Genomic DNA, 26,693 nt, shown 5'->3' on the forward strand with positions numbered 1-26,693 from the left:
CATATTTTCTATTCGGATATCGATGATGATGATGATGATAAAAGACTGGTAAGGAAGCTTGATGTAAGTTCTTGTTCTAATTAGACTAGTGCTGCTTTTGAGTGAAGTATGCTGTACTTGTGATTGTGTCAGCAGTTTAATTCATGCCTGCTTGCACTTTTCCAGCAGACTGTATTTCCCTAGCTAAATGATAATACTTCGGTATTGGTAAAGTCATGTTTACTTTTAAAAAAATATGGCATCTCCCCTGGTCAAAATAAAATATACCAGGTTGTTTGCTTTATACTACTGCATTATATTGTTAATATGAGTTTTCCTTTAGGGTAATTTATAAATGAATATGAAATTTATTTGGTTAATATGAAATTACGCCCTTTCTCTTTGTTTTTTAGTAAAATTTCTACTAAGATAGTCATTATTTTATCCTTCTTCTTCTTATAATAAAAACACAACAACAAAGATTATTTACCCCCTAGTGTTACCTTTTATGTAAGAAGGAAGAAATATCTTCAGTATTTCTATAACTGAGATTTGTTCAAATTATGTATGGTTATTTACCTCACAATACCGTTTGCAGTACGGTAGAGAACATGCATGCTATAGATTTTATAGAAGATGTGTTGTAGGAATTTGTAGTAGGTGTAATTATGTTCTTTTATGTTTTGAAATTTTAAGAGTCAGTACTCAGGATTTGACATTGCAAGGTGTCTGTCTCCTATTAATTTTTTGAACTGTTATTAATAAAAATGGAGATTACATATCCAAATTTGCATGTAGTGATTAATTTTGAAATCATGTTATATACTACATTTCTCTTTAGAATCAAATGATAGTTTGATCAAATCTAAGAATCTTGAGGTACACAGTTATTTTAATTACTAGAAAAGAAAAAAATTACTGCTACTTGGGTGCCATCAGTTTCTAAGAAGCTGAAATGAAAAAAAAAAATGTGTGCCTCTTAAAATCTGTGAAATATTGCAAGTGTGTATTCAGATTTTAAGGCTCTTTTTTTGACAAGGAGCTAATTTTGTGTTGCTAGTTGTTGAGGACCCAACTCGTTTCTATACATATGTGCAACTGTGCTATATATATTTTTTGTTTTTATTCATTTATTCCTTCTGATAGTAATTATTGAGTGTCTTTCATGTGCAGAGATGTCTTATTTCTGGTCACATAAGATTCCTTCCTTCTTGGGACTTCATTATATATCTAGACCATAACACCACACCAGGTTATTGTACAAAATACTTAATATCTCCAACTAAATCTCAACTATCTTAAGGGCAAGATTGTTGGTTTTTACATGTCATGTATCTGCTTCATTGTCTAACACATAGTTGGCCATTCATTGTAATTTCTAGACTAATTAAATTTGTTCAGAGTGGTAGGAAAAAGTGAGCATATACCTCAAAAGATCACCAAATGACTATGTTTTAACATAATCAGGAATTTTGAATTTCAGAAAAATATGATTGAAATTTGTAATTCTGAAATGAGACATCAAAGAGTTCTTCAAATTGCTAATTGAAATTAGATAACTTGGCAAGGAATAAAAAAATTATGGCCTACTATTTATGTGTATAGACATATCTTAATTTTTAAAGAGAAACACAAGTCTTATGTTTATGTGGTAAAAGTGACATCCTAGAACCTTATAGTTTGAATTCTTATGATGACTTTGACCTTAGAAGAAATCCAGAGAAGCCCAGTGGTTTGGAAACCGTGTTTGTTCTGCAGCTGCACAAGTGAATTACTATTTTGAACTCTGGAACTTTGGAATAGTGGAATGAAGATATGTCTAAAAGTAAATTAACTGGTTTCTTCAAGCTTCGTGTTGTATTCCCAAATTTGTTGAACTTACCAAATTTGGCGGCTTTTGTAACTGTTGTGGAAGCAATGAGTATGACTGTTGTACTGAATAGTTTAATTAGCACCATCGAGACAGGCATCAGGCCTTTTAAGATACTTCTCAACTTGTGTATCTCTTTCTGCTTTATTTTGAGATGATACTGTGTGACAGTTTGGAATGAAAATGATTGTTAAAAATAATCCAGATGACACCAGCTCATTGCCGTTTAATCTTTAGGGGAGTTCTTATTAGATCAGCAGAACTTATCTATAATTTTTTAATTTTTAAAACTATTTTTTTCTTTTCATTGTAAAGTAAATTATAGGTACAGAAACTATAAAAACAAATGTAGTCCTTAGTGTATTAACATAATGTGTTCTTATAACCATGCAGCTCAATAATTAGAAGGTTGCTAACTATTGCAGAAGTTCCACCATGTGCCCTGACTGTATAGAGTTCAAAAACAGACAAAATTAATCTATTGTGTTAAAAGGCATGATGGTGGTTACCCTTGTGGATGAAGAAGATTAGTTTCTGGGAGTCATTGATGGGGGTAGTTCTGAGGTATCAGAGTATTTTCTTTCTCTTTTTAAATCTCAGCTTTATTGGGGTATAATTAACATAAAATTGTAAGGTATTTACAGTATATACATGGTGAGTGATTTGTATACATTGTGAAAGGAGTCCCCTCATCAAATTAATTAATATATCCAACACCTTACATATTTATCTTTTTTTTGAGGGGGGTGGATGGTGAGAACATTCAATTCTCTTAGCAAATTTCAGCTATACAATACATTTATGTCAACTACAGTCACTGTGTTTTTACATGAAATCTTCAGACATTATTCATCTTCTAGCTGAAGGTTTGTACCTTCTTACTAACCTCTCCCTATTCCTCCACCCCTCTAGCCTCTGGCAACCACTTTTCTACTCTATTTCTATGAATTAGACTTTTGTGTTTAATTTCACATATAAATGATACCATACAGTATTTGTCTTTCTCTGTCTGACTTATTTCATTTAGCATAATGCCCTCAAGGTCCATTCATGGTGTCAACAAATGGCAGGATTTCCTTCTTTCTCATGGCTGCATATTCCATTGTGTATATATTTATACCACATCATCTTTATCGATTTATCCATTATGGACACTTACATTGTTCCACATCTTGGCTATTGTGCAGATATCTCTTTGATATCTTGTCTTTATTTCCATCAAATATATGTATACCCTAAAGTGGGAATGCTGGGTCATATGGTAGTTCTATTTTTAATTTTTAACTTTTTTGAGGAACCTCCATACTGTTTCCATAATGGCTGTACCAATTTACATTCCCACTAACAGTACACAAGGGTTCCCTTTTCTCCATATCCTCCCCAACACTTATTATCTTTTATCCTTGGTGATTGTTATTCTAACAGGTGTGCCTATGATATTTCATTGTGGTTTTTCCTGATGTTTAGTGATGTTGCCCACTTCTTCATGTACCTGTTCGCCATTTGTACGTCTTCTTTGGAAAAAGTCTATTCAGTTTCTGGTCCCATTTTTTAATTGGATTCTTCTTTTGCTTTTGAGTTGTATGAGTTCTTTATATATTTTGGATATTAACTCTTTATCAGATATATGATTTGTAAATATTTTATTCCATTCCATAGGTTGCCTTTTCATTTTGTTGATGGTTTCTTTGCTGTGCAGAAGCTTTTTAGTGTGACACTGTCCCACCTGTTTGTTTTTGCTTTTGTTGCCTTTTGGTGTGAAATCCAAAAAATCATTGCCAAGACAGTTGTCAAAGAGCTTACCCCCAGTATTTTCTTCTGGGACTTTTATGGTTTCAGGTCTTATGTTTAAGTCTTTAAAACATTTTAAGTTGATTTTTGTGTATGGTCCAGTTTTATTCTTTTGCATGTGGTTTTCCAATTAGTGAAGAGACTTTCCTTTTTCCATTGTGTGTTCTAATTGCTAAAATAGAGAGCTAGTTTCTAGAGGGAGTCATTGAGGTGGGCTGGTGGTCCTAGAGTATCAGAATGTTTTATTTTTTGATCTGAGTGCTGGCACTTTTCTTTGTGCGCATGTTATATTAAAATAAAAAGGTAAAAAAATGAACAATTTTGATTTCCAGATTTAGAAAATACAACCTGTGCGCTCACATAATTACTTGGAAGCTGCTTATTTAAAAATGTAGATTGGGATTCAGTGGCTCCAGGGTAGGCTACAGCCAGGTTTTGTGCATTTAACACCTCTCAACCATCCCACCGTCCACAATTATTCTGAAATTGGACTAATGACAATCGAAATTTATTAAATTTAATAAATAAAATGGTTTAAATATATTGTGCACTTGGCATTAAACAGGAACACAGCTAGAGACATTAAATGAAACATCCAAAATACAAAGCTTAGAACTTTATCTCTTATTATAGTTTTTATTTAAAAAGCATCAGATTCTTAGACCTTTTCACTTCTATCACTAAACAGGAAGGTTCTCCCTACCTCTTCTTTTAACTTGGAGAATTACCACACATGCAACAATCAGTGGAGGACTAAAAACCATCTGTGATTCTGAATAGTCTCCTGGGTCTGCTAAACAGTTTGCTCTTAGACGGCAACATATTAATGGACTCAAATTTATGTCACAACTAAATAACAAATCTCTACATATCATAAGTCTGTAGTGTCAAAACCTCGAATATTAAATCTAATGATGTTAGGGATCTACAAGATCAATAGTCAGCTTGTTATTAGGGAAATAAAGCAACTTTATTATTTGTTAAAAAATCTTAATTATTCTAGAATACATGACATGTATTCTAGAATAATTAAGATTTTTTTCTTGAAATTTAAATGACAGCTGTTGTTCATTGGCTGTGTAGACCATTATTTTGACATCAATTGACCATGTAGGGGATTTACCTGGGATTCTTGTTAAAAATGCAGGTTCTGATTAGGTAGGTCTGGAGTGGGATTTTGTATTTCTAGCATGCTTCCTGGCGATGCCAGTACTGCTGGTGGGTGACCACATTTTGAATAGCAAGGCTCTGCTATCTTGTCTCTTCTAATTGCTTTTTTTCATTTCTGCCAGAATAATTTTTTAAATACCTAAATGTGACAATGTCATCGCTCTGCTCGTAGCCCTTTGGTGACTTCCAGTCTCAAGTTTATCTTCCATATCATGACACACAAAGGTTTTCAAGAGTTGGACTCTGTCTTGACCCTGATCTCCTAATCTTTTCATCTCATTTCCAGCAATTATGTACCCTATGATTAATTTTAAGCCCAGATAAACCAATCATCTCATGTATCCTAACTCTTTTTCTTTAATTGCCACTTTTGTAATGTGTCTTTCCTACTCTACCCCAGGTTGCCACCTAACAGTACTTCAGTACTCATTTTAAATATTATATTCTTTGTAAAATCATCCAAGGCCTCCCTGCAAAGAGTTATTTATGACTTTTGTTCCTAGTAGTATGGCAGAATATCAAATAGATACTGTGAAAACCCCTCTCAAATGAAATAGCTAAAATGCCAGTTAAAATAAAGTTATAAATAGCTAGCCAGCTCTAAGGCAGATTGATTAACCATAATGCTGACATGAAAAGAAATTCACGATGACTAAGAACAAGAAGAGACTCTGAAAGCTAAGAGTGGGAAAAACCAACTTTATTTTTTTTTTTTTTTTTTAAACCTGGAGACCTTGGGTTTCTAATTTAAGGGCTGCTTCAGGTTCTGAAGACAAAGAGTTGAGTTACAAGGCCAAGTAAGGTGGGAATCTGAGACCCCTATGTAAAGGTGGGAGCCCAAAGTTTACCCCTCTAATCCTCACAGTAACCCTGTGAGATAAAGATATCATTTTGAGGTAACTGAGATTTAAAGACACTGGATAATTTGCCCAAGGTCACATAGGTAGGTAGTGGTAGAATTAGAATTTGTACTGTCACCTAACTACTGAGCCCGGGCTCCTAACCACTGGGTTTTATGACCTCAATTTTTTGCAGCTGTTTCACTATTAGTTTGGCTTCGACATTGTCCTGAAATAATCTATTTCTTAATGCTCTTCATTAATATTATTCCTTGGCTATAAGACCATTTGCTTTGCTGCAGACAGGAATGGTTGATCTTTGACCACAATGATGGGCAGGCATTTCCACTGCCCTGGGAGTGAGATTCAGGAAGGTAGAGGTTCAGAGGGAAAATCACTTCATTCAGTTGGGTAGTGCTTGAGATGCAGTACAGCATATTTTCTGAACCTGGTTTCATCATCTGTAAAATAGAATCTACTTCATAAGTTTGTGTTGACAGTGAAATCAGGTTTCCTATGTAAAACATTTAGGGAGACCTGGCACAAAATGAGATTTAATAAATAGGTAACACTTATTATTTTGCAGTTATGTTAAGAATTGATAAGGAAGCAAGATGATAAAGTTGGTTAGCTTCTTTGGGTTAGAGCCCACAGAATTCGATTTCATTATTTTGCCTAAAATCAGTTATCAATTGAAACTGTCAAAATATTTAAAATCATATGTAAGTATAGAACTACATTTACAGATTCAGATATAATTTTAAGAGAACTTTATAACTAGTAAGCCAAAGCAATTAGAGTATGTGCATGAGTTTTGGGGTACGAGGGAGATGTGGGGTGCTGGTAAAAATTTCTGAGACCGTTTGGTCTTGAAGGGGGCGCCTAGGACCATCTCATTTAATTTCATTTACTTTGCTAGGGAGAGCCTAAAAGCTTTAAAAAAAAATTTTTTTTTTTAAATTTTGTAGAGCCCATACCTACTGTCAGTGGCCCTGATTGGAAGGAAGGCTATTTTTAGGGGCTTTAAAAGGGGCTTTTATATGAAAAAGATACTTGTAGTGTTATCACGTTATTGTCACCTGTATCCTTTGTTTCTCTTGCTGCTTCAGGATCCTTATTATGCTGTGTTGGATGATAGGTCAGCCTAGTGGAATGAACATTAACCTTGGCTCACACGTATCTGAGTTTCAAACTTGTTACTACATCTTACTTACTATAATCTTTTTGCACAAGTGACCTTAATCCAAGCCTGTTTCATGTTTTATAAAATGGGAGTAATGATCTCAGTGTTGTAGATTAAGTGAGTATCCTGGAGTTAAGGTGTGTTGGACGCCAGTGGGCACTAGGTAAATGTTTGCTGATTATACGAGTGCAGTGGAAGCATCTTTACTAATTTGAGTATAAAACAAACTTCTTAACCTATTAGATTCCTTGTTAATATTTTGGTTTCTGTATCTCTAGTAGCTGAATTCCTACAGGAGAAGAAGGCATATTTGTATGGCTTTCAGTTAATTATTATTATTTAAGTTAGCACTCTGTTTTGTCTAAGCAAGAGCAATAACTTCACAGTGAAGAAGTCCTGTCTAGAAACTTGAAGATCTAACAAACCTGAAAACTAGTAGTTTTGAAGAGCAGTGGCCATCGTTATTGTCTTCACAGTTATTTGAATGTCTGAGTTTAGTGGTAAAATCCTTAGGCAGTCCTCATTGTGATAAAGAATTTGAGTTGTGACCGACCCACAATGCTTCCTCTTAGTTTTCGATTGAGTGTACAACACAGCATCATTTGTGCTGAAATTGAGGGTGTTTGGAAGTTCGAGAGTGTTTTACAACTACTGCCTTGTTAGGTTTGTCCAGAAATACTGTTCTATAACCTGAAAAATTTTAAAAATTTCTTGTCCGAAAAATGACAGATCATTATATAAAGGGATCTAGTTTACTGATTTACTCATTATGAGAGTGTTGCTTTATTTCTACATATATAGAGAAGATCTTTGTAAGAAAATCATGATACTTCCTTCCATTTAAAAAATAATAGCTCTCAGTCTTTACTAAGAAAGAAAAAGGAATAGTTTTAAGTGGATTATAAATGTTTCTTGATATTAGAATTATGTTTTAGATGTTTTGTTTTTGGGGAATTTTTTTGGTAGTGCTGATGGTTTTTGTTTTTGTTTTTTCTTTTTCAGTCACCATAATATTGGCAGGTATGGATATTGGTGGCAGTGATGGAGCTAGGCTATAATGAAATTTCTTTTACCTGGTTTCTACTGTAATTTATAACATATATATATAATATTTTGGGCTTATGTCTTTGGTCAGCATTGTATACCTACTGCTTGGCACATATAGAGTTTAAGTATCTATCTTTTTCAATTCAAGTACATATTTTCTGAAACCACACTGTAAGGTACAGACATGCAGTATCTTCTTCTCTCAATATGTCTACTCAACCTTCTTGCCAAGAATTTGAAGAAGATGGAATGATTGTTTCTGGGAGTCTGTGAATATTGATTCTCTGGCATATTCATCTAAATGAGGTAATTGTTTTGCCTCAGAGAGCAAGAAAAGAAATCTAGGCAGGAGTTACCTGAATTCTAATAGCACACGCACCAACTGAAACCTCCCAGAAACTCAGACAAGGGGGAGTCAGGCAGGAGCAAATGAGAATAGGGTTCCTAAATTTAAAAAGCAAATAGCAAGAAGGCAGTTTTCCCTTTTATGCTCTACAATAGTCACATGCTAAAATTATGCTTATTAAGATAAGAACCCTATTTAAAAAAAATTGACTCACTTGTTTTCTATGCACAGTAAGCCTTTTCTGAAGTTCAGAACCTTCTTGAAAAATGATAGGCAGATTAGAGGCCAAAGCCAAAAGGATTTGAGTCAATATTTGCTCCTGGTGATGGGGTTGAGGCTTTCCTTAAAGATGCTGAGTTATTTCTGAAATTTAGCAGATTCTGGTTTCTTTTGGTCCTATGTTCATTGGTTTCAAATAGTGTTTCTTCTGGTACAGTTGTTTATGTGGCCCTAACATATTCATCCTTCAAACTTTCCTCTATCTGCCACAAAATGTTTAACAGTGATGACTTCTCAATACCAGGAGTTGTGGACTCTGGGAAAACCGCCACCTTGTCTGTTGAAGTGGAAAATGCAGTATTCTGAGCTTTTATCCTGGCTCTCTGATGTGATTGTATCTGGTATTGATGTAGGGAAGACCCAACTAACGGGACCAGAGCAAAGAAAACTAAAGTTTTTTTCAGCGTGTAACAGGCTCACTGTGGGAGAGTCAAAGAAGGTAGAGAAGTTTTTATATTGTCCTCAATTAACATATACATTTTTAATGTAAGTGCTTTTTATATAAAGTAAAATGCACATATGAATTTTGACAGACATATATACCTATGTTACCAGCACCTCAATCAAAATAGAATGTTTCTGTCAGTTCCATAATTTCCCTCATGCTCCATTCATTTCGGTCTACACTTAGGCAACTACTGTTCTGCTTTCTATCACTGTAGATTAGTTTTGTGTGTTCTTAAACACAAATGGAATCATATAGTGTTGCTTTTTTTTTGTCTGGCTATTTTCATTCAACATACTGTTTCTGACATCCATGTTTTTGAATGTATCAGAAATGTATTTTTTATTTTTGTGTACTATTATTTGAATACATCTCTATATATTCATTCTTCTGTTGATGAACATTTGAGTTTTCAGTTTTGGTTATTCTGAATAAAGCTTCTATAAGCATTCTTATGCCAACCTATTTGTGGACATTTCTTTTGGGTAAGGAATGTAAGGGTGTGTATGTTTTTATAAGAAACTGCCAAATTGTTTTCTACAGGGGTGGTACCATTTTAAATTCCCACTGACCATGTATAAGAGTTTCTTTCAGTTGCTTCCTATTTTCACCAACATTTGGTGTTGTTTGGTCTCTTTTAATTTTTAGCAGTTCTTACAGGTGGGAAGTTGTATTGCACTGTGGTTTTGTTTTGCATTTTCTTGATAGCTAATGCTATTGAGCACCTTTTCATGTGTCAACCCTTTTATGTCTTCTAGTCTTTTGTTAGTCTTTCACCCATTATTTTCACTCAATTGATATTTGACTGATGAATGACGGAATTAGTACATGAATGACTTCTGTGATTGTTGACCTTTCTTACATAGATTTCAGCTTCCTTGTATAAACTCAACTGATGCCCCTTCTGCTCCAAGTCATTATGACATCAGTATTCTACCTAAAACACCTAAAAGGAGGGATCAATGAGGGATAAACGTATTTTAGAAAGAGTTTACATTTCACATGCTGAAGCAAAAATGATAAAGCAATTCAGATATTAAACCAAGTATCTAAGATATTTCATTCCAGGTCAAGTCAGTTTAAAGGAGATGATGTTAAATCAATTTGTTTAGTCATAGGGTTTTTTTTCTTCCAGAAATAGACTTCTATCTTGAACTAATACAAAGAAATAGAAATATCTGTTAACAATTTAAGATGGACACTTACATTTTCACATGATAAATCTGTATTTACCACACTTTTTAGTTTACCATTTATGAGAAAAGTTTTTGAATATATTCTAGGAAATGAAAAACTACCCTATGAATTTTATATGTATTGGTTGGTTAACACTTTCAGAAATTATAGGAAGTAATAGAGTATATGGACAATAATAGAGTTATATGGACAATTAACTATCACTTTCTGAATGTGAAAAAAGCTATTTATTGTGCATGTATATGCATTGGTGTATCCCTGCATTTTAAGCCCAGAATTGTAATATATACTTGATATGTGGTATCAGTTAACATAAAAGGGAGAAAGTAAAAGTAGTTCCTGTTTTCTTCATGATATTAGGTGAGACACTTGAAATAGCAAACATGTCCACTTTTTGAGCCTACTACTTCCTATAAGATGTATAAAAAAGATAATTCACAGTATGTTAATCAAGTCTGTCCTCTATGCTTAAGCTTGCCCCTTTGAACACCTGAGTGTCACTGCATTTCGTTCTTTTGTATATTCTCTAACTTTTCTCAAAATATTCCACCAATATTTTCTGCCCTTTTTATAAGTACAAATGGGAGGTCCTTGTATTCAAGATTTATGCTTGCCAATTACAGCAAGTTCTATGACACAGAAGAATAGAAGAGTGAGGGAAGGTGACTTACATTGCCAGATAGGGTTGGTAAATGGCGAGCAAAGAAATATGTCAAAGAGAAGGAAACGTCATTTGCAAAGGTAAAGACAGACATATGAGAACACAGCATATTGGGAGAATACGGTATTGTTAGGTAATGTACAGCTTAAGACAAACCAGTGTGTATTGAAGAAGGATAGAGATGAAGATTAGGAATATTTTGTGTACTGTGTCTAGGAATTTAGATTTATCCTATAAAATAGTAGTTTTCAAAAGTTTTGAGTCACTCAGGGGTTACTAACTCTCTGTACACATTGTCCTCTTCTCCTGTCGCCCGTCTTCTGACAAGCTCTCTCTTTACCTGTTTAATATTTTGCCTTCATTGAGCGAAGGGTTCAGCGTGTAAAAAGTTTGGAAACTGCCACTGAGGTGTTGACATTTGATGTTCTGGCAGCAGCATAGAGAGTAGATGAGAGGGGTAATAGACAAAAGATAAGGAGATTACTAGTGATGCTATTCAAATAGTTTGGGCAAGAGACCAATGGTATCTGTTTATTAAATAGTACCAGAGAAGTGGGATTGATTGTAGAGCTACTTAAGATGCAGACTTAGGAAGATTTAGTGATGATAAGAATGAGTGACAAAAGTGTTGGGAACAAAGCAAAAATGTAGTTTATAACAGATGATGGGAACCAGAATGACTCCAGATTTTTGAAAAGTTCCAAGTATAGTACTAAGAATTTATTTTACTCCAGAACTATTTAATAATAAGTTGCCAAGATGATGCACCATCTATTTCCCCCAGAAACTTGAGTTTGTATTTTTTGTAAACAAGGACATTCTCCTGCATAATCTCAACATAACCATTAAAATCAAGATGTTGGCATTAGATTGTCAATCCTCAGACCCCATTCAAGTTTCACCAATTGTTCAAATAATATCTCGTATAACAAAAAGATTTCATTCAGAACCACGGGTTGCATTTACTTGTCATGTATCTGGAACAGTTCCTTGATCTGTTCTTTACTTTCATTCCTTTAACACTTTTGAAGATTACAGGCTGGTCATTTTGAACAAGGAGCCTTAATTTGAGTTTGTCTAATGTTTTCTCATCAGCAATTCGTCTTTGGCAGAAATAGCATCACATCTGCGTTATTCTCATTGCTTCCTATTAGGTAAACATAATTTCAGTTTGTCCCATTAGTGACGTTCACTTTCAGCCTCTCTCAATCTTTTCATACTGGGGGAAGGAACACAACATAATTTTCTGATCTTAACTCCTACATAAAAATTATTATATCTATACTTCATGGTACCTTAGCTTGGTCAGTAAGTTGTAGATAAAATAATTCGTAGATAATTGTCAGTGCTCTTTTGAGTAGAGAATGTTCTTTTTCTGTGGATCTATTTATATTGGCTAATTCATTAGCCTCTTTTTTTTGTGTTGTTCCCCTTCCCACAAAGAATATCAGCTATAATATGTTAATAGAGCAGGTAACAGAAACTCTTGTTTTTTTTCTTTTCTTACGTTACTACTTTGTCTTTTTAACTTACCCAAATAGGTCTTACCACAAGTTTCTACTATATAAGATCCAAATATGATATAATACATCAAGAGTAGTTTCTCCCCAATTTGTAAAACTAAAAACAACATTTTAGCCAACTTATCTTGAGGTAAAATACAGCCTCCTGGTAATTGAGCTTAGCTTACCTTTCTTGAAATTAATCTTTTGTATATTTTCACAAATTTTACAGACTTATGTGAAATGTAATAAATTTTGCAGAACTAGTTTAAGCCAAAATAGGACTTAATTTTTTTTAATGTAAGCGCAGCAAATTTAATTTAAATAAGGGTTGTAAATTGATTTTAATGTTATTTACAACCTGAAAATTTTATCGACAATGTTGAATAGTAATTCTAAAACCATTAGCCAAAGCAGTGTGAATAGAAATATTGTCTAGATATAATTTTATACAAGACTTTGAAAAACATTTCCTTAACTCAGTGACATGATTAGGCTCAAATGTAGGCCTAGCAATTAGAAGATCATTTTTTTTATAGGCTCATATATGCATAAAAATGTTTTTTTAATCTTAAAAATAAAAGTTATATTTACCTCTTTACTATGAATTTACCTCTTTAACTTATCTCTTTAATGTAAAAATTGTATTTACCTCCTATGCTGTTATTTGCTTCACAAATACCAATTCAGGGTCAAACATGAGTTAAGTGAACACATAAAATTTCCCTTTACGACTGAAATGAGAGCATTTCTTGGCTTACTCTTGATTTTCATTGAATAAGAAAAAGATTGTTTTAATGTGTGAGAAGTTAAAAACTGCAGCATAATGTTTGTTTTCCTACAAATAGCAGGATATTCTTTTTTTCACAGAAATCCAGAACTTGTCTGGGGCAGATCAGTAAAACTCATCTTGAATGTATAAGACCACAGCTCTTCTTCCTTTTTTCTCAAGTCAAATTCTCACAATGAGAAGATTCAAAAGCAGAGTTCACCAGTGATACACTTGTGTTGAAAGGGAAGGAAAATCTGCTCAGTTTTGCTCTGCAGCTTCTCCTGATGCTTTCCAATAAGACTTGAGACTCCTGATATCCTTCTTCACTCAAGCCCAAGCAGCAGAGGACACAATTCAAGATTTGTTTTTGTAACGTGATGTTTTTCAAAAGCGCATTTTCCTTTTAAATCCAAGAAACTTGTTCCTTGACGTCAAAAACATTTTCTTTATACCTTACAGGGACTGAAGAGTAAGTGCTACATTGGCTAGTTTCTGCAGCCATTCTTCACCTTCAAAGTATTCAACAAAATCTAGTCTTATTTTGTCGTAAAAGGATCCCTTTCAGCTCAAATACCCTGTTGAGAACTTTTCCTCTGCTAAGCCACTGGATTTCTTTATGTAATAGGAGACATTCTGTAAACATTCTGGAGTGAAATGACCTTTGTTTAATGAAGTTAACCATTTTGTAGCGTCTTCCAGAACTTTTTAATTTCATCCCAAGAGTTTTTGACACCAGAGTACATGGATGCCTTCTGCCTTCTGTGTCAATTCAGGTTCTCAGAGAAACAGATGTCAACACAAGATTTGATGTGCAGGGAGTTCCCCATTCAGAGTTGGCTGTTGGAGCATTCTCAACATGTTCTGTCGTTTGCTGGGAGAAGACTAGCGAAGGCATGGCCAGGTCTGAATGTTGCAGTGGATTCCAAGGTGAGGTAGCTGGGGGCTGTCAAGCAGCTCTGCTCCTCACAGCAGGTTCTGTCGAAAGAATATTGAGCAGGGCTCCACTATGGTCACCATTTGGACTTTGACATCATCCTGCTGTCACCATTCTTACCCTGCTTATGTTCGACACCCCTACCCAAACAGATGTTCTCATTCTGCTCTGCCCTCCTTCCCACACATATATCTAATTTGCTTGGCTCCATATCATGGTTTTAGGACTAAATTGTTGGGGAGGGGGCAATAAGAGAGAGAGGAAGAGCCATCTGGGTTTCTTAAATCTGCAACTGGCTAGAATATGGTTTCATTCAGTGACGCAGAGAAAATAGGTTCTAAGAACAAATTTGTGTCTCAAGAATATGTGTATGTAAACAGGAGTTTGGGTTTAAAAAGAATGAATTGGGGTGACTGTGGGACATCTTGGTAAGACTAATAGGCTCAGTAGAGGAGTTGGCTGGAGATAATAGAATTGGTTGTCATAGCTTCTGCACTATATTTGAAGCCCTAGGTTTCAAAGAAACTGCAGAGAAGGAAGGAGCGGGCAGTGGAAAACAGCAGTGTTGCCTGAGGGGAGATACCAAGAAAAGGATGATGTCAAGGGAAACTAAGGGACAAGAGAGTTGTAAAGAAGACAAAGTGTTTGTTCAATATTGTAAAAAGCTTATAAAAATGGTAGAAGATCCACTGATGTTTAACACCAGTTTAAAGTTTAGTTATAATGGAGTGAATACAGATCGCAGAGGTAGTAGAGTTGAATGGGAATGAAATTTGGCCAAACAAAAATATGTATTGTAAGTTAAATAACTTAAAAAATAGGTATTGCCATGTGGACTGAGGAATGATGTTTTGTGTCCTTTCTAGTTAAAGATGCGTATGATTGGTGGGGCATGTGGATTTAAAATTTTCAATTCTGAACCATAAAACTTAAGGAATACTTACTGTTTGTATGATAATATTCCCCATATCATTCATTTGGTGTTGATTTTGTTAATCTGCATTACTAAGGATTTGTTCAGCCAATTTTGTAGTTGCTGGATTTTCGCCTTGAGTTATATATGATTTTCCGGTGAGCAGCAGTATAGGAGCTGTGGAATTAGAATTATTCAAAAAACTAAGTGCTTTTGAAGCATTAGTCTTTTTAGTCATATATTTGTTTTTTTACAGCCTGTGCTGAAAATAAGAAATTTAGTAAAGAGATAAAAATGATTTTTATGACTTAGAAGATGATTTATAAATAAATGTTGGTCTTATATTTATACTCTATCAATTTCAGAAGTACTACATGTGACTCATTTAGTACAGGCTCCAACTTTAAAAAAAATGTGTTTAAAACAATTGATGTTGTATTTGTGGCCTGACTTGAAGTTCTTCTTTAGTGAAGAAAGACCGCTCAGCACATGACTGGCTTTAAAAAGATTTAATAATTATTTACTCACCAAACAAATGTTTTGAGGACCTGAAACATTTTGAGGGCCTGAGCGAAGCATTTTTGTAGGTGCCGAAGATAGCAGTGTGAAAAGGAAAGTCTCTTCCCGTATGGAGCATCAATCCTAATGGGAACAGGCAGACAAAACATGAATAAATGGATAGATAGATAGACATTTATACAGCTGGCACTATTCCAGTGCTTTTGTGCAGTGCAGTGGGGAAAAGAGAATGCGATGCAAGGAATTATTATTTTAAATAGGATGGTTAATGTCAATGATTAGGAGATATTTGAAAGAGTCCTGAAGGAAGTAGTGGGAAGAACCATGCAGATAATTTGGGGTAGAGCATTTAGCAGAGGGAGTAGCCAGTGCAAAGGCTCTGAGGTAGCAGCATATTTTCCTCTTTAAGAAAGAACTAGAACAGAAAGAGTGGAGCATAGTGAAAAAGAGAACAGTAGAACGTGAACTCAGAATGATGGGATGTGTGTAAGTCATATAGGATCTAACAGGTAACCATAAAAAGAACAAAAAACTTTTATTTTGAGGAAGATGGGAGGCTTTTGGTGGAATTTGAGTAGCAGGATGATTTGACTTACTTTATCATGTATTCCAGATACTTACTACTAATCAGTTTGACCATAGTAATTAACAAATAAATTGTTAATTTGGAGCATAGAGAACTACAATATGAAGTCAGAGTATTATTTAGTAAGGAAGTGTGGCCAGAAGAGGACTCCTGGTGATTAGGGAGGCTCTTTTAGGACTTAGTAAAAATCCTAAACTGCTTGCAGAATATGATTGCAAGCTTTGAGTTATCCTTCCAGTGATAAGTACAGTGTGGTTTTTTTCCTTGCCATCTACAACTTAAAGCTTAAATGACTATGTACCTCAAGCCTAATGGATCTTGCCTGTCATATAACTTCCAAAAATGCTAATACTGCAGTCATTGGGAAGCTTTGGCAATTTAGCAATAAAGCAAGTCACCCCTTGTTTTATTAGTGTAACCAGAATTCCTCAGTCTCCTGTGATTGTAAGCTTTGAGTCTCACAATCTAGTTCACTCTGAGACAGGCTTTCAGAGCTCAGTTCTTTTAACATGTGTACTGTGCCCACTTTGATTCCTTTAAGCATTCTAACGAGCAGTTTGTATGGTTTTAGAGAATCAAAAATCTTTTGAAAAGCAAGGTTTGTGAAGAACTAGTTAAAAAAAAAAAAATAAAGCACTGAAATAAGATCTGAAGTCCACCGAATGAACAGGTAAAATGACCAAAAAGTTATCCTGTATTTTCTGGGACTTGGGGGGAAAGTCACGGAGTAGTTTTGTTTTATTTAAATAATCTTAATTTTGAATTTTTTGAAGAGCAAAATTATTATATTTCTTCACCTTGGGATGGAGCTGACTGTAGGCGTCTCTTCCTTTAAGTACCCTTAGCTCACGGCCTCTCTGGACTTCACACCACAGTGAAAGACCCACCAAGAATAACACTGTTCTCCTCACTTACAAAAGAACAAGTGAAACTCTACCCCCTTGTCTTCCTCCAGTGATAACTTTATACGAAGTCCAATTTTATTTAATATGGGCCATCTGAATTTTTGATTTATTTTAAAATTTTAGTGTTGAATATTTGTATCGGAGCTTTTAGTTTCTCTAATCATTTATCCTTTGTTAGGTTACCAGAACCATAACAATAGGTGTGGCTTCTGCATTGGTATCTCAGAGTAAGTACTGTGTGATTCCTGCATTGCAAACAGTGCTCTGTCTAGAAGATTTAGATAAAGTAGATATAGTCCATCCTAATTATTTGCAGATTCTGTATTTATGAATTCATGACTCACTAAAATTTATTTTTAACACCAAAATCAGTACTTGTGATCCTTTTACAGTCATTTATGGACATGTACACACACAAAGGGTAAGAAAATTTGAGTTACCTTACACTCATATTCCCAGCTGAGGTCAAACAAGGCAACAATGCCTGCTTGTTTCACCTCTTATACTATATACAAGTGTCCTTTCCCTAGTCTATTTAGTGAAACATTTTTCACTGAAAGATTTTATTTTTTGGTGATTTTACTGTTTAAAATGGCTGAGGTGCTGTCTAGTGTTGTGATTGCCTTATGGAGAACCTGACCTTTGTTCAGGCATGAGTTATATGGTGCTGTTGACCGTGAGTTCAGTGTTACCGAATGAGAAATATGTATCAAACAGCATGCTTTGAAGTAGAAACCCACACAGGAAAAGATTATGTATTGATCAATCGGTAAGAATGTTGTGACTAGAGGCTCACAGGACCTTAACCCTGTGATTCTTCTAGGAACAGTGGTTCAGGATCTGTGGCGACTTTATAGAACACAGTTACCATAAATAATGAGAATAGACTGTGTTTAATTAAGGGTGTTGATTTATAGAGACTTTAGGTATCTGAAACATTTTATAATTCTCTCTCTCTGAAATCATTGTTTTAGGTCTGTTTAAATACATGCATGCAGAATTATAGTGTAAAATCTAATTTTACCGTGGGTTCTGGTCAAGTTAAAAGCCATCGATTAACTTTTAAAGAAACATTTCAAAGTATTATCCTTTAGAAAATTAATATGTCTGAAACATACCGAATGTTCAGTAAATATTTGCTTTAGAATAATAATCTTTGAGCATTGTAGTGCTTCTGGTTTTGGAAAAGAAGGCAATATCAATGTTAGAGAATAATATTCTTTTAGGGTTTTGTCATCTGTGGTTATGTAGACTGAGGCACCTATAAGAAAACTCAGTTGAGTGTCCTTTTCTGGTCCTAGCTTTGCTTGAAGCTAGCGGATCTTGAACAATTTACTTAATCTCTTTGAGCCTCGATTGCCTTGTCAGTGAAGTGAGGAACTTTTCAATTTAAAATTTCTGTGGTTTTCTTTTATCATATTATTCCTGAGTTTGAATCATTCCCATTCTCGTTATGCCCAATTTTCAAAGAAATCGTACAATTTTTTGTCAATATATTAGCCATCAGATTTTATTTTATTGACCTCAGTGCAATCTCAGTAGTTATTGATAAAAACATGTTACATATTTGATGTATCTTGACATTATATACTTTTACTGGTAAGAAGAAATAAAAGATCATCCTGGCATTTTACCTTGGGTTTTACTTTTTAGGATTCTGTTTATTGATATTTGTATTTCATATGACACAGTATCTGAAATTATACAAAATTTTTCTCTTAAAAAGTTTAGAATTAGAATTTTAAAAAGCAAAAATATGCATTCTTTTGATAATACATTATTAATTTTTCTATATGGCGATTTCAATTTTTAGATCATGGGTGCTTAATTTTTCTTTTTTAATGTGGGGTTTTGTAAACTATTTTTAAAAAAGTATTTTCTTCCCTTAAAAGTATTTAGTATTTGATTCTGATTTTCTATTAATTATTGGATAAATATTTATTATTTTAATTAGGTCATTAGCTTACTTAATATGTTATTATTAGAACTAATTTTTAAGAAATGCTGTTTTTTGTTTAATTTTAAATTTATGAATACCAACAGAAAATGAAAAATTTCCCCTTGTTCCTGTATATTCAATCTCATTTCCATTCCCAAAATGGGTCAGAAAAATCCAATCCAGTATATATCTACATGAAATCAGTTTAATATGTCTATCAATTAGATATTTTCAGACTCTTCTAATATTCTGGAATTCCTGTCATTGGCTTTTCTCTGTTATTGTTTATATTAGCTGTGCTTTAAATCTGATTCTTCTCTTTGGATTTACAATTTCAATCAGGTCTATGTATAAGAATCTGTATTATTTGAAAGCTATTTACATGTCACACTGTAAATATGAGTCAGTTAACTTTGCTTAAATTAGGACACTTTTTTTTCTGTTTCCCCCAATATAACACTAAAATTACACAATGATTTGAATTTTTAATATTCATAATTGGTAACTACTATTCAGCTGATGCCCAGTTCTACTACTATTTTAGAAATGCCAGTCATAAACTTTCTCTTTTTTGGTAGGCGGGCTGCTATTCTTTATGACTTGTTTTATAACCTTTGTTCTCTCATCTTTTCACTTTGTAAGCTAAACCTGTTTTGATCTTGTAAAAATATGTTTTAATCTTGTAAAAATATGCCTGTTTAGGTTGGACACACAAAGGGCAATTTGCTTAGGGTCTGCATTGTCACAGGCAGTGTCTCTGATTTCATGCTGTTTTATGCATAAATATGCAAGTGGAACATGTTCTTGTTAGTATAGTCTTAGGACAGCTAGCCTTAGATACAGTTACTAAAGCAAGATTTTGATTCTTTCTTTGAAGAAAATCTATGTGTAACAGATTTACCTTTATATACATTGAGATGCTACATATACATATTCATTTGTGATTTAGGTCAGTGTTTTTCAAGATCTTAATTTTAACCTGTTTTCCTGTGATGTTTTCAGTTTGTCTTTGACATATACTTCCTAGTAAGATTTTGATGACCTTTATTTTCTGGAGTTTATCTTCTGAAAATAATGGATATATTTAATGTGCTTTTTCTAAGGAACTTGACCCTCTACCTTTATTCAAAACTGTTACAGTTATTTATATTTGATGGTTTCATTCTACTTCAAACAGAAATTTTGTATTGTGCTTGCCTGAGATTTAAAGAAGAACCACCTGACTTTTTTTTTTTTTGGCAAGGCAACCCTTGGTTGACCTCACAGATTGCAAGGACCTTGTCAGCTTACAATCCCTTACTTTTTAATTTTTTACGCCCACAGCACCCAGTCTTCCTAGGTGGTCTCCCATCCAAGTACTAACCAGGCCCGACCCTGCTTAGCTTCCGAGATCAGACGGATCAGGCTTGTTCAGGGTGGCATGGCTGAAGAGAACCACTTGACTTTTAAAAGCCACATTTAATAAATATATTGCATCATAGTTTATTGATTACATATGATCATCAAAACCACTTTAACCAAGGAAAACTCTCTTTCTCCTTAGAGGACTATTTCATACCTCTCTCTTCAAATTTCTAATACTTCTCCCCAAATTACTCGTAGCTGATGACCTTGCTTCCTACTTTAACCACTTAAAAAAAAAAAAAGAAAAGGAATGAGAACTTCCCAAAACTCCCACAACTATAAAAACCCACCTACTTCCAGCTGTTTCCACATTAAGAAATATGGTAAAATGAAATAAATTAAAAGTACCTATATTATAATACCACTCTACTTTTCCATCTATTAACATAAATGAAGTTCTTCCACTTTTGAATTCTTTCTCATCCCCTTTTAACTTCTTAAGGACACCATGTCATCATTTCTTCTCTTTCTTGCTTACATTGTCAACCTTTTGTTTTATATTAAATCATTCTTGTGATTATACAGATATGCCACTAGTTCTCCAATCTTAAAGAATCAAAAAACTTCTCATCCTCATTTTTCCTACCAATACCACTTTTTTGTTCACTTTTGCAGCCAACTTCTAATCTTTCCATGTTGATCATTTCTGTTCTCTTTTCCCAGTCTCTTAAATCTCCTTTAATCAGACTTCAACTACAAAAAATTGCTCCTGTTCCTAGTGACATTTCTGTTGCTGTAGCCAATGGTCAGTTCTTTATCTTCATCTTTTATCTATCAGCAATGGTTATCATTATTTGCTTTGTCCTACTGGAGATGCTTTCTGTGTGGGCATCAAGAAAACCACTCATTCTTGGGATTTCTTCGTAGTCATCTTTGCTGGTCCTTCTTTCAGAATGGTGCAGTGCCGCAGGGCTCAATTTTTGGAACTCTTCTCTTTCTACACTTAACATTTCTGATGTAATTAGAATTAAAGACCCTACCCCCACCACAGCTTATTTCTTACTATACATTATAGAAAATGAAATATTGCTATTTTAAAACTATTTTTCAGACTTTTTAAACCCCGTTTCAAAGGTTGCAGTGAGAACCGTAGACTCTAGGGAATTAATCATCTAGTTGCCAGGGATGGAAAAGTAGATAAGACTGTTTTATCTAAAAACCATTGTGATATAATGTAGTTACTCTTAGGGTATGATAGAAAATGTATATGTATTTCTTATATCCTGCAAATCTAAAAGATATTTTTAAAAGATGAACTTGTGTAATGTGTTGACATTATTTTAATATAACCTTGAATATGTCCATATAGATATCTGCAAAGAATGAAATTTAAGAATAAACATTATGAAAAGATTCTGTCAGATCAAATTTTAGAGCTTACATTAAAAAACATTGAAGTAATTATGCTTGATATATAAAATTTGAGATATAATGTAAAAAATAAATTTAAAACACCTTATAATGCCATTGCCTAAATGAAGTTTATATTTTGGTATATTGTCTTTTAGTCTTTATGCAGTTTAAAAATCATGCTGTGATCGTATAATTTCCTGCATTTTGCTCTTAGCATAGTATAATATAAACATCCATGTTTTTACAATTTTTTTGAATGGAAAATCATGTTTAGGGATTGTATTGTATATATCCTATCTCATGGATTTCTTTGTCGTGGACATTTAGGTTTTGATTATTTTTATTTACATTTATTTTTATTTTTTGTTTTCATGGATAAAGCTGCAGTGAGCATCTTCTGCATAATTTTTTTTGTTTGTTTTAGGATTACTTTCTTAGGATAGATTGCCAGAAGTGGAGTTACTGGGTCAGAGGGTATGATCTTATGAACTTTTTTCTCATTAAAAAAAGTGTTGTTGTTGTTTTTTTTGTTTATTTGCTGTCTAGTTGATTTGTATTCCTTGTTAAAGTGAAACTCATAGTAATTCTATGTGGTACTTGTCAGAAAACTGAATCTAAAGGTAAGGTTCTGTGATTAGAGAAGTTTGGGAAATTCCTAGAGTAAAAAAGCCTTTTTAACTTGGTTTACCTCAGCATTTCCTGAACTTAACTGAGCATTAGAAAGTTTTTTTTTTGTGATACACTGCTTAACATTTGGTGGAAATTTTACAAAAAATATAGTTTTATGAACTGCTAATCTAAAATTTTAAATTGTTTTTATTGGTCAAAGCAACTAAATTAAGCTTCATTCTAAAATTAATTTTTAAAAGGAGATTAAAATAAAGCTGATAACGTAATTTTTGTGTATGTCTTTATAAAGTCTTATAGCTTTTATAGTTTAAACCTTTTATGTTGATTCCTAAAGAACATCTTAATGTCTCAATGTCATCAAATACTTTTTGTAATCTTTAATGAAATTTGGAATATAGACATAAAACATGAAAGTAGAAAATAATGTAGATTGTACAAACCTTTTTTGTCCCCCTCCATTTTTCCCTACAGAATGTGAAAACCTTTGCATCTTCTGATAGTCTAGCCAAGGTCCAAGAAGTGGCAAGCTGGCTTTTGGAAATGAATCAGGAACTGCTCTCTGTGGGCAGCAAAAGACGACGAACTGGAGGCTCTCTGAGAGGTAACCCTTCCTCAAGCCAGGCAGATGAGGAACAGATGAATCGTGTGGTAGAGGAGGAGGAGCAGCAACAGCAGCAGCAAAGACAACAAGAGGAGGAACACACCGCGAGGAATGGTGAAGTCGTCGGAGCAGAACCTAGACCCAGAGACCAAAATGATTCCCAGCAAGGACAACTGGAAGAAAACAATAATCGATTTATTTCAGTAGATGAGGACTCCTCGGGAAACCAAGAAGAACCAGAGGAAGATGAAGAACATGCTGGGGAACAAGATGAGGAGGATGAAGAAGAAGAGGAAATGGACCAGGAGAGTGATGATTTTGATCAGTCTGATGACAGTAGCAGGGAAGATGAACATACACATAGTAACAGTGTCACAAACTCCAGTAGTATCGTGGACCTGCCTATTCACCAACTCTCCTCCCCATTCTATACAAAGACAACAAAAGTGAGTATATTTGTCTGCTGTGCACTTGAGACATTTTACATATCCATATTAATTGTAATAAAACTTTTCTCGCAGTCTTTGTATTACTGCAAAATTATTAGATATGTAATAATAAAGTGAACTAATTTTTGTTTTACAGAGGTATTAGAAAATATTAGAAATAGAAATGCTGATAGTGGGATAATTTTATTATAAATGGAGGGAAGGTAATTGATCCCATTTATTATGATGAAAAAATCATTAATATAAAATTTTATTATAAATTTTGTCCTTGAGACAGAGATTAGTAAGGTTGTGTGCAGTGGAGAAAGTTGAGATGAAACATGATTTGTGTAAATCAAGTAGTGAAAATCTAATTTACAAAATGCAGCTGGTGGGATGGGCTATTTATTTGTGTTACACCAAGGCACAAGTTACTGGAAGTTACCCCAAATTGGTTTGCTTACTATGACTATGATAATTAAAATTTATACTTTGTAAATAGTCTTCAGTAGTTAAAGAAGGTGAAACTACAGCCCGAATATTAATATTTGTGTTTTGGGGAAATCCGAGTTGGTATTTTTAAAAATTATGAAGTACTAGACACTGGCATGTTTAAGATTAAACATTTTTCCTATATTATAAAACAACAGGAATGCATGGTGCTATCTTCACTGTTTGCTTTCTTCTAGAATTTATTAAAATTAAAATATTTAGGAACAGCAGAATAATTGGTTTTTCTTTGACTTCATTTCAGTAGAATACTCCGTTTACTTCTCAAAGGGATTTGAAGATTTATTATAGGGTAACCAAACCATTCTGGTTGATATTTGACTGTGAAAAGTAGGAGATGATGTGAAAGAGGCACTTAGATTTCCTACTTTCTGTCAAGTTTCTGCCACGACTTCCCTTGCCTGTAGTTTTCCTTTCCCTTCTCATTCCTGGGGGATAACTGTGTTGTATCTGCCTCCTTATCTCATTTAGCTAATGGTAGCCCTTGGAGTTAGCCATAGACGTATTTTAAAAGGTGGGCAGTTAGATTCCTGTCTGAACTGGAGGAATCTTACCAACTCAAGGACTTGGCGATTAATCTAGTGCTGAGAAAAACAGTTCCATTGGATGTAGTTCCTAGAGGCTATGCCAGAGATTAGGTCCTGGAATATACAAGCCAAGTCATACTGTCATTGAGTCCAGTATTTATTATCTTTGCTACTGGATAGGAAGGGAGGTGACGAAACGTTAGAGTCCATCTGGACTGGAACGAGGATGTGATTGGGCTGCTGCTGTAAATTTGTATTTGCCAGTACTTTGTTCTTTCAAGTGGCATGTGGGCTTCTTTCCTCAAAACGTTCTTGGATACATATCACTTAAAATTATGGTCATGGCAAGGGGCAAAGATTATGGAAAGAAAGAAGTAGCATTATTCCTCTTACTACCCAATCTTTCTATTGTATTGTCCCCCGTCTCCCTGCCTCCCTCCATCAAATTATAGTCAAAATGGAATGATATTGTGTCTGGGCTTTGCTTCAGCAGGGGAGAAAATGGAGGCTATAGATTGACCATAAATTGCCAGTTGTTGAAACTGGGTTACAGGGACATGAGCGTTCATAGATATTATTCTGTATATTTTTCAAAGTATGTTTAAAGTTTTCCATGATAAAATTTTAAGTTGTAAAGAATATGCACCCCCCACCCACCATCATAACCAAAGTTGGAAATAGGAGTTTTCTTTACATACCATGGTCTTGTTGACTAGCTCCTAAGTCAAGTAAGTGCTAACTTCTCCTCTACATTGAATTTTATTTTCTCTGTATTTTGATGCTGTTACAGAAAATTTAATATAGCATCATGCCCTTTTTGTTGAGTTAGAATTTATTTTAATCAGTGTTTTAGGCAGTATTGCTATGTAATGGCCTATTCAAAGAGAGAAAGTAAAAAGAATTATACTTAAGATGAATGAGATATGTAACAGCTTCTATCCTTCCCCCCCCCGCCCCCACTCAGGTTTCTAGGCCAAAGATCTTTGTTTGTATGCTTTCTGGTTCTTTATCATTTGAAAATTAGATAAAAATCGTGAATATCTATGTAGAATAGACTTACGAGTTAAATAATTCTTTGAAAGGAACATTTTAATTTGGATGATAACTTATTTTAGAGGCATTAAAATAAATTTTAATGTAGTAATTTATCCTTTTGACTCCTCTTATTTATTTTTAAATTTTGTGGTGAATCATTGACTTAGCCCATAAACAATATACAAACCAATTTAGCATTCTCTCCTTTAACTTAACTTGACCTGGAATGAAATATCTTAGACACTTTGCTTAATACCTGAATTGCTATGTCATTTTTGCTTCAGCATGTGAAACATAAACTCTTTCTAAAGCATGTTTATCCTCAATTTCCCCAGCCTGTCTTTCGTTTATATTTTATTTAGTTGGTTTGACCTAAGAAGGAACTGGCTTAAAGTGGTTCCTTTTGCGGTTTTCATCCATTTCATCACCCCCTCTCCAGGTGCTGATGGAGCATCTGGAATCTCAGCCACATGGCTCTAACACTCCCGGCACCTGTGACCCTGCTTTGTTGGTAGGGCGCAGACCTCTCACAGAGCAGAGTGCCCAGCTTCTGTCCCCATCTCCCTCGGACTAGATGAGAAGAGGGAGTTCATATCTCTCCTCTTTTTTTCTGAGGGTTCAGTTGGACAAATGGGGGTTTAGTATTTAATTGCATTATCTTATTTAAGAAAGTTAATTAAAACAGCCTTGCTGAAACGATAACTTCTGCGACATTTCAAAGACAAGAAAGCGAACAGACCTTTTTCCAAAAGAAGTCATTGTAGTGATTGGTATGAAAAGTTCCAGCATAAAGATTTGATGGTGCTTTATTTTTCCCTTCAAAATGAAATCATAAATAGAACTTTTAGATATGTCTTATATATAGTTATATAGTTACCTTCTTAAAAACAAACTATACTGAATTTAAGTCATTTTTCCTTGGTGACTCTTGAGTTGTGAATACAAATTATAGTTTTGTACATAAAGGCCCCAGGCGTGGACTGAGTATTGATAGCATCAGGGGTAGATGTGCGTATGTGTTTGTGTGTATACGTACATATACACGTATATACATGTGTACATGTTTTTAATATACTTAAGTTGAGGTCATTTGCCTTCATAAATATGGCAAGAAGAATATAAAACCATTTGATTCCCAAGACAGCGATGCCCTCTATGACGGTGGATTTCAATCTGAAATTGGCCTGTTATTGTTTCTGTCCATTCCTGAAACTCTTCTTCAAGATCATTCCCAGAGTACTTTACTTTTTCAACACCGTTTTTAAAATGTCACCTAAAAAGAAAATGTTAATCATGTATATAAATGTATTTAGTTCAGTAAATAGAGA

General features: G+C 34.1%; 1 protein-coding gene and 1 pseudogene across 9 annotated transcripts in view; one reads left to right on the plus strand and one right to left on the minus strand.

Annotated features, from left to right (window-relative positions):
• Window positions 1-26,693, plus strand: part of FBXW7 (F-box and WD repeat domain containing 7) — a 173,601-nt gene that overhangs the window by 67,599 nt on the left and 79,309 nt on the right. For 4 of the 9 annotated variants that reach the window (XM_039875954.1, XM_039875956.1, XM_039875952.1 and 1 more), the window contains one exon: window positions 22,736-23,311. In XM_039875954.1, coding sequence (XP_039731888.1) covers window positions 22,805-23,311 — 507 coding nt within the window. In that variant the 5' untranslated portion in view covers window positions 22,736-22,804. Of the gene's footprint in view, window positions 1-13,179; window positions 14,009-22,058; window positions 22,109-22,735; window positions 23,312-26,693 lie in introns of those variants that run through there. The other 5 variants (XM_039875951.1, XM_039875957.1, XM_039875953.1 and 2 more) reach the window with 5 other exon arrangements.
• Window positions 20,192-20,309, minus strand: LOC120613590 (uncharacterized; annotated as a pseudogene).

Source organism: Pteropus medius, unplaced genomic scaffold (genome assembly GCF_902729225.1).
Source record: "Pteropus medius unplaced genomic scaffold, Ma_sr-lr_union100, whole genome shotgun sequence".
Classification (NCBI taxonomy): domain Eukaryota; kingdom Metazoa; phylum Chordata; class Mammalia; order Chiroptera; family Pteropodidae; genus Pteropus; species Pteropus medius.